General features: G+C 39.4%; 1 protein-coding gene across 5 annotated transcripts in view; it reads left to right on the top strand.

The window, feature by feature from the left end:
* LOC108708156 (kinesin-like protein KIF21B) overlaps window positions 1–12,126 on the top strand; it is a 93,210-nt gene that overhangs the window by 45,151 nt on the left and 35,933 nt on the right. For 4 of the 5 annotated variants that reach the window (XR_005965395.1, XM_018246556.2, XM_018246558.2 and 1 more), the window contains exons 14-19: window positions 1,707–1,895; window positions 2,904–3,103; window positions 6,949–7,056; window positions 7,441–7,509; window positions 7,644–7,855; window positions 9,584–9,725. Coding sequence is in view for 4 of the 5 variants with exons in the window: in XM_018246556.2 (XP_018102045.1) it covers window positions 1,707–1,895; window positions 2,904–3,103; window positions 6,949–7,056; window positions 7,441–7,509; window positions 7,644–7,855; window positions 9,584–9,725 (920 nt within the window). In the remaining variant the exon portion in view is untranslated. The remainder of the gene's footprint in view (window positions 1–1,706; window positions 1,896–2,903; window positions 3,104–6,948; window positions 7,057–7,440; window positions 7,510–7,643; window positions 7,856–9,583; window positions 9,726–12,126) is intronic. The other variant, XM_041582040.1, reaches the window with a different exon arrangement.

Raw genomic sequence — 12,126 nt, 5'->3', positions numbered from 1 at the left:
ATGTGCTAACTTCATATTGGGGTCTCTAAATGCAAGATACTTTGGTAAACCTATGCACAATGGGCATCAAACTGTTCAGTGGACCCCTGGCAATCATATGCAGGGTGCTCTTGGTACCTCATACAGTGTGGGATATGCGGAGCAGCAAAATAAAACCTTTGAAGTGATTTTTCTGAATTTTGATACTTTTCTATAACAACTGCTACATTCAGGTTTACCTGTCACCCAGACACAAAAAGCTGTATAATAAAAGTCCTTTTCAAATTAAACATGAAATCCAATTTCAATATTTTATTAAAACATTCATAGCTGTTGTAAGCTCATTTAAAAATTTCAGGTGTCAATCAAATATTGTCTGCCCCTCCTCTATGCCTTAGGCATAGAGGCGGGGCAGACAATTTCTTTCACTTTCCATTCAGTACTTCCTAGTTGTCACTGCTCTCCACACATCTCCTGTTCTCTCCGTTTAGCCAGTGCATGGGATGGACATCAGGTCCCCCATTCTGGTGTACAAACAAGATTCTGAGGTGATGCAAGGCTTGCGTTAATAACAGTGTCCACAAAATGGCTCTTGACTGCTTGCTATAATTATGAATTCCCAGACTGAAGGAAACAAGATTCAAATAATTTATATAGTTGCAATTAAAGTTCATTTTGCTTGATAATTTTTTTTGGGTGATGGGTCCCCTTTCAGACAACCTTTGATGTTTGGTAGTTAGGAGTAGAGAGACATAGTAACCCAGTTTGGTTTTCTAGGGTAAACATACTGTTTCAGGATTTTTTGGCCTTGGAATCTAAAATATGCAGTTTTCTGCCTTAGTGCTTTCATTATTCGGTATTATACTGCCAGGAGTTTTTGCTGTATATCTTCATAAAACTATACATATCTGGATTTTGCACATTGAAGAGACATGAGGCTTTCCAAATCAGTTGGATTTTCATGCGTAAAATGAAATATTGTTCTGGTATCAATTCATATATTGCGAAAAATAGTAATTTTTTATTTTGTTTTTGGTATTTAGCGCTATAAATCTTTTTGCAGAGGTGGAAATACATGAAAACTCAGGCAGATTTAGATTTCTCCCAAAAAAAAAACAATATATAGTTTTCCTATGTAAACTATAGATTTCCAATCAGAAAATGCCCCTAAAGTGAGAGAGCACAAAATGTTTCAAAAACGTCTGGCATAACTAAAATGTGAAATTCTGCTGGCACTTAAAAGGGTTAATTATGATCAGTATTTGTGTTGGCATTATTTGTTTGTTTCTCCATAATAATTAGCTAGTTGTGCAATTTGGATATAATATCACATATAAAATTAGATGTGATACAGATTAAATCTGACCTTCAGACACAAGGTACAACAGTTGCCACTCACACCATCCTTCACCATCTCAATGAATGGGCAGAAAATCTTAGGAATTGAAGGAAGACTGATTAATTTAAGATACATATTTGAAAGAGCAACTTTAGTTCATCAAAACACACCTGAACAATTGTTATTGTGAATTTAAATGTAGCACCTATGTTCTTAAATGTGTCCATTTTAAAACATAACAATAGATGTTTGACAATGGGCAATATTTTTAATACACAAGTTTACTTATTGGCTCATAGTCAAGGGGAAGTTATAAAATGATATATATTTATGTTTACTACATTTGTATTACATTTGTATGTGTTTTCTCCTTTCTTAATTTCTTTAGGCTCACTTGGGGGAGACCTTGCTGACTTGACTTGTGAGATTGAAATTAAGCAGCGCCTGATAGAGGAGTTAGAGCAAAGTCAGCGACGACTACAAACACTCAAACTTCAGTATGAGGAAAAATTGCAGCAACTGCAGAGTCGGATTCGTGATACACAGCTGGAAAGGGACCGGGTGCTACGGGAACTTAGTATGGGGCATCATTCTTCACCTCATTTTATCAGTTCTCTGCCATGCCATTTTTCTCTGTAAGATCCTTGCTTTAAATGTTCATCTTTTTTTCCATCTCTCACCATATTCCTTTAATGCTCCTACACCTTTTTCTAACTTTTGCAACGTTATCTTTATAAGTTAAAAACAAACACTTAGGGGAAAATTTACTAAAGGGCGAAGTGGCTATTGCTAGTGAAAATTTGCAAGAAGTCTCATCTGCAGGGACTTTGACAATTTACTAACAGGCGTAGATTACAATTCACTAGTGAAAGAGATCACTATAGTTTTGCGTCCTATTGCCGGGCGAATTTTTGCTTAGGCAAACAATCATTACTTCACAAATTCACTAAAGTGTGAATTTTACAGAAGGTTACCTCTTTCGCCAGAGTTTCCTTCACCACCTTAGACCAGACAAACTGATAAGATGAAGCTTCATCCTCCTCAATCTAATAATATCAGTAACATCATATCCTGTATGACGGAAACTCATAAAAGTTGTTACAAGGGCTGGCATTTTTCATTTTTTAAAGTGGGATTGCCTTCAAAAGTCCTCACTAGTAAAGATTTTTTTAACCAATTTGAGGGGCATGCCACATTTGTTTTAGGTTCGGCTCATGTCTAGGGCATTAGAGGATCTATTTAGTGTTTATTTTGCTTCCTTGGACATGTGTAATAATAAGTAGCCACTTCAAGCATTTTAAGCAACATCTCTAAGAAAGATGTCTATACAACCTATGTGTACCCGCCCTATTTAAATTGACTTAAGCGTAAGAGTACTAACGAAGTTTCACTAGGCAGAACTGAATACTAGCTAATGATTGATAACAAATGCTCCCGCTGTACGAATTAATGCTAGGGAAACTTTGCCAGCATTCGGCTGCTGAGACACAACTTCACATTTTAGTGAATTAGTGTAGTGGTAACGAATTTACGTCTGACGAAGTGAAAATTCGCCCTATAGTGAATTTGCCCCTTGGTCTTGTAGGTTCCATGGAATGTTACACAGAGGAGAAGGCTAACAAGATTCGTGCTGATTATGAGAGAAAGCTGCGGGAGATGAATCGAGACTTGCAGAAGCTGCAGTTGGCTCAGAGAGAGCATACGCGACTTCTTAAAAATCAGTCCCGTTATGAACGCGAACTTAAGAAATTGCAGCAGGAACTAAGTGATATGAAGAAGGCCAAGGTGAGGAGTAAAATAATATTAGTTTGTCTAAATCTGTTTTCTGTTTCCATTCATACTGTAAAGAACTTACCTGGTGGTCTAGGGGGGAGATGACAGGGACGCCTGTCACCCCCTCGGCGGGGACGCCCGCCTCGACGAGTGGCTTACTGTAGGCCGCAGGCGCCAGCGTCTTAGGGCGCGCGCGGCTCGCTCTGGTTTTTCTTGAAGGCGCAGGCGCGCTGACGTAGTGACGTCAGCGCGCAAGGGCGCGCAATTCAAACACTATTTAAAGCCCATTAGGGCTGTGGGACTTTGCCCGTGATAGGATTTAGTTCCTGGTGCTTCTGAGCTTTGTGCTATATTCTGAACCTGTTTGATTCCTGTTTTTGACCCCTGCCTGGCTATTTGACTATTCTGACTTCTGGATTCTGACCCTTGCCTGATTATTGACTACCGCTTCTGATTAACCCTCTGATTGACTCCCTGGTTTGACCTTTGCCTGTCTGATAACGTTTGTTCTCTGCCTGCCTCGACCCGGCCTGATCTGACTTCTCTTTTGCCTAACGCCTTGTACTGCGATATTCTGTCCAAAGACTTTGCTTTACTGTCGTGCCCCTCTGCCTATCCAGAACCCTCATCTTGCACCTCTCATTTAAGTCCAGGTGGCATCCAAGTAAGCCGAGGGCTCCTCCCGAGGCCCAAAGGCGGTCACACTACTGGTGAAGCACGAGCTGAGACCAGGGTGCCTGGTGTTTGTTCTGGTGTTGGGTGCCGACCGTGACACATACTTTTATCTTTTTAAACATTTGGACATTTTGTACAACTTCTGTACAAAAGATTAAAGTCGTTTTATGATAATCTTAATTTTCTTACATTTCTACAGATTTGTTTCTTGGGCAAGAAGTGGTTTTGTGAAACCCACATGCGCCATTCAAGGGGTATATTTATCAAAGAATGAAGTTAGAGATCACCACAGTCCTCTACACAGTGCATTCATTTCTATGGGATTTTGAAAGGCATATTTATCAAAGGATGAACATACTCTTTTAAAAATCCCATATAAATTAATGGAGAGTGGCAGAATTTCACTCTAGAGGACTATGAAGCCGTCTAACTTCACTCTTTGATAAATATACCCCATGTGTGAAATAGAAAAAGCCAATAAAAGGATATATCCTTTGCTGTGTAAGAGCAATAATAGAAAAAAGTAACAAAAATACTAGTCAAATAATTCAAATATTAAAACATACCTAAATACCTGGTGACATGTTGCTAAGAGTAGGACATTCTAGGATATATTAAAATCCAACCTGAAGGTGACTAAGCAATTGTATTATGTTTTACCTAAAGTGACTCACACTACTCACAATGGAAAATTCTTTGTGGGTGTTTTGTTCCTGCAACAAAGCACTACGTGGCGTCTGTTATTGCCCTTGTGAAGATCATCTTTCTAATTTAAATACTGGAAGGAATATGCAGAACTCTAGCATATAGGTAATCATTGGAAAATGAGACTAAAGAACCAAGATGATTGTAACTTATAACTGTATTCATTTTTCAAGACCAAAAGATTTTTATTAACATACACATAATACAAAATGAATTCCATTTCCAAATAAACTAAGGAAAAATAAAATTAAGAGAGGCAATTACAGTATACTTGATTACCAATAAAAATGTATATGCATAAATGCCTGGTGCTGTCTAACAAGTATAGCAGAAAGACTTTAGTGTAGTGGGTATTCCCACTAGAATTGACTAAAGCATCAGAAGTTCTATTAAGGTAGATTATTTTTTTAACCCATCCCTAGCATTGTTTTCTGGATAAGGGTTCTTTCCATAAATTGGATCTCCATACCTTAAATCTACTAAAAAATCATTTAAACATTAAATAAACCCAATAGTATTGTGTTAGCTCTAATAAGGAGCCAGGCAGCTCCAACTATGGGGTAGATTTACTAAAGGGCAAAGTGGCAGTCGCTAGTGAATATTCGCCAGAATTCTCGTCTGCAGGAAAATCTCCAATTTACTAACAGGTGTAGACGACAATTCGCTAGAGAAATAGACCATTGCTAGAACAGTTAGATGCCCTATTGCTTTTTCCGCTCAGACGAACAGTTGTTACTCTGCAAATTAACTAAAGTGTGAATTTTACCAAAAGTTACTTCTTTCGCCAGAGTTTCCTTCGCCACCTTAGACCAGGTGAACTGATAAGATGAAGCATCATCGTCCTCAATCTAATGCCAGTGACATCATATCCTGTATGCCTGAACTCCGAAAAGTTTTAAAAAAAGTTGGCGTTTTCTTCATTTTTTAAAGTGGGATTGCCTTCAAAAGTCCTAACTACTAAAGATTTTTGTGGTAACAATTTTTTTAACCAATTTGAGTGGCATTTGTTTTAGGGTGGGCTCATGTCTATGGCATTAGATGATCTCTTTATTCTTTATTTTGCTTCCTTGGAAATTTGTAATAAGTGGCCACTTTTAACCAGCAGCTCTAATACAGGCGTCCATACGACCTATATGTACTATATTTAAATTGACCTAAGCGTCAGCGTACTAATGAAGTTTAGCTTGGCAGAATTGAATGCTAGCAAAAGATCGTTAAGAAATGCTTGTGTTGACAAATTAACGCTAGTGAAACTCTGTCAGCGTTCGGTTGCTGAGACTCAAGTTCGCATTTTAGTGAATTAGCGTAGTGGTAACTAATTTACACCTGGGAGATGGACATCCCATAAGTGTTATTCTAACACTTCAAAAGATACTATAAACAAACAGGCTCGGATTTGCGGTGAGGCCGCAAAGGCCCGGGCCTAGGACGGCATAAATTAAGGAGCAGCATGTTGCCTAGCCACATTGAAAGTTCGCTCTGTTCTGGAGCACTAAGCACTATAGATGCTTAGGGGCAAATTCACTATGCTCCAAATATGCGCTAAAGACGGCTTTGCCATACTTCACCAGGCGTAGTTTCGCCAGGGCGGCTCAAATTCACTAAAAGTTGCGCTCAGGGAGGAGAAAGGTAGCAAAATTGCACTAGCATTAATTCATCAAGCAAAGCAAAGTTACGCTAGCGATGCATAATTTGCATACAGCACCAAGTTAAAGTACAATGGACGTATATGTAGCAGCTTGTAGCAGCAAGTAGAGTTGTTATTTTGCCCTATACATGTGCTCACTGTATAGTTTAAGTGCCATATGTTAGGATATGTAGTGGGAAGGAGGGTACCCTCAAAAAAATTTACGCTCTTTTTCAGAAAAAGTAAAAGACGCCAGCATTTTTTGGGATTTAGAAAAAATTTAAACTTTTTTTGAAGCAAGTCATATCTACTCTATTGCACTTCGCCTGGTCTGAGGTGGCGCAAGAGGTAAGGTTCAGTAAAATGCGCAAGTTAGTGAATTAGCATAGTTACGTCCCTTTGCCATAGCGCAACTTCGCCTGGTGTAAGGGTGCGAAGTAGCGCTAGAGTAGGTCCACTTCGCTAGCGAATTTACGCCGGCACCCATTAGTGAATCGGTGAAGTGGCAAAATGACATCACGCTGATGAATTTTCGCTAGCGTTAGCCACTTTGCCTTTGCTAAATTTGCCCCTTAGTGCTCCAGTGTGAAAAGATGCGCATGTGTGCAATCTTGCGGGAGGGAGGGGGCGCCGGAGGACACTGGCCTCAGGGTGCCGTGAGGAAAAATCCATGCCTGTAAACAAAATATTTTTTGCTTGAATTAGAAAGATTATGCACAAAACATTATGATGACATTAATTGAAATGTATAGATGTGTTGCGGTATCATTCTAAACAGTGATTCCAGGCATCTTCTGTTAACTGTAGTATATTTTAAAATTAGTGAAGATGCTTAATTGTTTCTCACCAGTCAGTGCTAATGAAGCAGATGCGAGAAGAACAGCAGCTCAGGAAGCTTGCAGAATCAAAGAGGAACAAAGAAATAGCTCAGCTGAAAAAAGAACACCATAGACAAGAGGTAACATTATATTGTGTAAAAGAATTCTGCCAAGAGAGAGGTTTTTTATATACTGTAAACAATCTATATTGAGTGTCTCAAACTTACCAACCCCTGCGCCACAAGTGGGCTATACCAGTCTTTGTTGTGTATGGAACACAAGCCATGTGTGTTGAAACAAGGCATGTGTGTTCCAGGGTATAATGCCCTCCCATCTGATTTGCTTGAAGCATCTGATAATTCCAGGGTATGTTACAGATGCCTAGCATCAAGACATTTTAATCATGGAGAAGCTTTTAACACCCACAGAGGTTAGGAAAACAAATTGAATTACTTGTTGGTGAGAGTAAATAAATATGTGAGGATAAAGTAGAAATGTGTGTGACTGTGTAGTTTTCCTTTCAGCTTCACATTAGGGCTTTGGAGTCCCAGAAGAGACAGCAGGATATAGTGCTGAGACGGAAAACCCAAGAGGTCAGTAATATAATTAAATTTGATTAAAGTGGTTCTCTAGCACTAATGTATTTTCTACTTTCTTCGCTGCTGCCATATTCCTTCTTCTTTTGTTCTTTCCCTATCAATGATTACCCCCCCCCCCAAATTCACAGGTTTCTGCTCTGCGGCGTCTCTCTAGAAGACAACCTGATCGATCTGGAGGACGAAGCCACTCTGTTGCAGACTCTGGAGCAGAGTTATCCACAAGCACAGCATCTTCAGAACCAGATAGTTCTACACGTTCCGTGTCCAGTATTGTGCGCCATTGGAATCGAAAGACAAGTGGAGACATTGGGCCAATGCCTAATGGGAATTGTACAGCAAGGTGACACAGTAAGGGGTGTAGTTTGTGGCATGTAATATAACTGCAGTTATACAATCTTGTAATATTAACCTAACTTTTAGGGTTACAGTTCTTTAGGGGAAGCCGAAAAATAGTTCACACCAAAAAGTTTTTCTAAAGTGTAAATTAAAAAATGATTATATAAACAAAGTAAATATTTTCCTCTGGCAAGCAGTACAAATCCTGCTTTTTTTGCATACAATTTAATTCTTACGCTTAACAAACCCCTTACCTCCTTGCTATATTTATATATTTAGACTTGTCAGATCACTTTGCCCAAATTTTAGGCCTTTCAGTTAACAACTCAAAATCTGAAGTGCTAAGTTTAAATCTATCAACCCATGTGACCAAACTTATTCAGCTAAACTCTGAATATTCCTGGAATACTTCACATTTAAATTGCTTAGTAATCCAGCCCACATCACATCTATAAAAATAATTACCTTTCTATGTGGAAGCAAATCAAACTTTTACTTACTCAATTAAAATCTCATGGTTAGGCCAAATCAAAGCTGTTAAGATGGTGATTTTGCTTAAGCTACTGTATCTTTTTCGATCTCTACCTATCCTGATGCCTAAGAATCAATCAAACATTCTCCAAATTTGATATCCCTTCACAAACCTGCTAGGGAAACCCAGAGTTCCCACCGGGTTTGGAAACTGCCCCGTTTCAAGTCACATTAAGTATACTAAAGACTTACTGGCAAAATATCTTGGACAGGCTTTAAGAATAAATTTCAACCTCCCATTATTGAGAAGTACTGTTTTCTACAAGTCCAACACTATTTATTAGCATTTGAGACAGTATGTATGGTATCGTTCCCTAATGTCACAAATCAATATGACTCCTCCATCCTATATAAAAACCTGGGAGCATTTACATCAAACCTTGGACCTGAAAGCCTGGGAGAAGATGTGGGAAGGAACAAACAAATGCTCCATTAATTTGGGCCAAGTGGAATATTCCTACAAGATTCTTACACATGGGTATTTAACCCCTTCATGCTTACACAAAATGTTCCCAACGCAATCCCCGGCCTGCTTTAGGAATTGTGAGGAAGAAGGAATGATGTCCCACAAATGGTGGCAATGCCCTCTATTGCAAAGGTACTGGTCAAGGGTCTTTGGTATAATTGATTCTATTACTCAGATCCATATTAGAAAGGACCCCTGGGTTGCTTTGTTTAACCAAGCCGACAGGGCGCCCTAGGCAGCCCGTTGGCTACCACCACCCTACCCCAGTGTGTGTGCGCGCGTGCCCTTGTGCGAGCGTGCATGCACACGTGAGAGTGAATTCGTGCGAGTGCGCAGGTGTCCACTCACGATGAAGGGGAATGAAGAACAAGCAGGGGGACAGAGGAGTGATGGAGGTAGGGGGAGTGACGGTGGGAGGGAGGCAGGGGAGAGTGCTAGAGGGGATGGAAGAAGAGAGAAGGAAGGGGAGGAGGGAGGAAGACAAGATTGGCAGGGGAGCGGACTATGGGTAGGCAGAAGACCTTGGATCAGGTACCTGCCTGGCCTCTTTTGCCTACCCCTAGTTCCAGCCCTGCTGAATAATACCAACCTCCCTATTGTGAAAATAGGACAGCTTTACTGACTGGTGCAGAAGGTGATAAATGCATTAAACTTTATTTTTTCTTTCCTTTGTTTTTTTTCTTCCTGTTCATGCTGTATTAACCAATTGGATGTCTCCAACTGAATGGCCGGTAGAAGGAAAGGGGTACGGCCAGGCCTACCACTCAGTAAGGCTGCTCACATGAAGTGGCAAACTTTGGAGAGAAGGGTTCGGGAAGTTGTCCTACAGAGACTTACTCTTCTTAACTTGGAGAGTGATATGGAAAGACTGCTGCGGGTGAGAGTTCACAATATACAAGCCACAGCATCATAACTACTCCTCCTGAAAATGGTTTAGACTGATCTTAATCGATAGGAAAACTGAAGATATAATCACCCCCAAGTTATTATAATTGTGTAATTTATATCCCGGGCAGTGCACTTGTTTGCTAAAAATTGCACTAGCCCAGGGTGTTTCCTCTAGAAGCACATCATTTTTATCTTCTTTGGCTTCTTCTGTCTTCTCTTTATTCTGGATTGGACAGGCACTGTAGAGTGAATTTAGACACAAAAGCCTGCTTTTTGCATTGGGCCTGAAGAAAACAAGAAACTAGCAGATATTTTCAGTGAAGGAGCTCTTACATAAATACAGTGGGCTAGTACCGTTTTAGTGGAACAGGCACACCAGCCTGTGGTATCAGTTAAATTATTATAATCACTATGGGTTACCTATGATTTGGCACCACCCCCATGATTATACTGTTTATTTTTATTTAATGTTATCATCAGTTAATTGCACAGGAACAAGAGACTTAAAATACAACAGAATGCAAAATATTATACTATGGGTCCGTTTACTAAAGTGCGGTAAATCTGACTTTAAGTTTCCGCATGTTATCGCTGAGAATATTTTTACGCCAGAATATTCGCAGCGACTAAGTTTACTAAACAGCGATGCGCTCAGAAGTCATTGCGATCACTTGCGGTAACTACGTTAAGGAACTAGCTTACGTTAGCGGTAATTTTAGCGAGTTGCGAATTTTCTGGCGAAAAATCCAGTTTTTGCGAATATTTATGCTATAAAATAGTCTTGTTTTATGGCGGTTATTATGGCAATTTTTACTGTGACATTTATGGCCAGAAATGCATCTTCAAAACTCATAAACTTTATTGACTGATGATTATACCATCCAACAACATCACCAGCGTGACACCAATCAAACATGTATGCATCATATAAACCCTTCTGCCAATAGAATCATAGGAAATGATACCAGTCAATCTCTTTGCTTCATAGAAATGCACAGTTTAATGTAGCCAATCACAATGAAACCAAAAAAGTGTAGAGGCTGACGAATCCTTGGACTGTGATGCCGCTGCCAATAATACACCTCTGAGCTGAAACTGCTGCTGTTGCACCAGATAGAAGCAGAAGCCAAAACATCCTGTCAGCAATAGCTACAGATCTGTCTCCTGTCAGCAAAGAATGATGGGTAAAAAAAAAAACATTATTATGGGATATTTCCTGCCCCTTGAGAATTTTCTGGCGGAAAAAATACTTTTACGCCACTTCATAGGTGGCGGTAAAAGTTTGCGAATATTCTGGCGTTAATTTTGTCTTTAGCACATTTCGCTGTTTAGTAAACCATGCGTTAATGTGTACGTAGCGTTATTTTCAGCAAATGCGATAACTGGCGAACAATTATTCTTGCGCAAGAAAATTCGCAAATTTATATTTACCGCAGGTTAGTAAACTGGCGATAACATATTTGGCGAAAATTCTGTCTATATATTGTGCGAATATTTTTAACGCACTTTAGTAAACGGACCCTGAGCCTAGTAGAAGGAAATCCTTAATGTTACTTACATTAAATCAGGAGTGCCCATACTGTACTAATGTGAGGTCTAGCAATGTTATTACATTATGATCTATTCCATGGAAAATATTACTTAAATGTTGATTTATGTATATTCCTAAATTTAACAAATAACTATTTATAATGGAACCTTAATATATTAAATATCTGAATGAAAAGCATGAAATAGGAGGGTGATTTAGAAAAGGTGTTTGTTGACAGTGTCTTGAGATCTACTGATTACCAGCGAAAGGTATACTGGTAGATCCCGATTTACCTTTTTGGCACCCCTGCATTAAAACCTAATAGTTTTGCTAAGAATGTATGATTTTTCCTGTTTCATTCAATTGCCCAAAATGGGAAAGATTTGGGCAATTTTGCAGGTTAATGCATTTCAACCTCCTTCCCCTTCAAGGTGTGGTTTCAGGTAACAAATATAGATATGCACAAATTCAATTACATTGTAAAAATGTATTTTAAGGAGACATTTTGTGTGAAAAACAAGAATGTACCAGGGCACTATACTCTTTAAATATTGAATTATTGCTCTTTTAAAAGTAATGATTGCATATTTCTGCAAATACTCTACTAATCCCGCCCACCTCTTCCACTTCCCCTCTGCATTTCCCAGGCTGTGCATGGGAGCCAGTGGCACTCACACACTGCATTGTAGGATAGCAACCAGCTAGACTGACTTGATAGGGAACTGAAGCCTGTCTTTGCTTGTGTGACTGCAAGGCTGTGATTGTCTGTCCCCCTCCTACTGTGCTTCTTGCAGGGACCTTTAGGATATGCCCACCCCTCGTTTGAAACACAGACTGCAACTGTAGCAGATCTATATGG

The sequence above is a fragment of the Xenopus laevis genome, chromosome 2L (assembly GCF_017654675.1).
Source record: "Xenopus laevis strain J_2021 chromosome 2L, Xenopus_laevis_v10.1, whole genome shotgun sequence".
Taxonomy (NCBI): domain Eukaryota; kingdom Metazoa; phylum Chordata; class Amphibia; order Anura; family Pipidae; genus Xenopus; species Xenopus laevis.
This window is presented reverse-complemented; position numbering and strand designations above follow the sequence as displayed.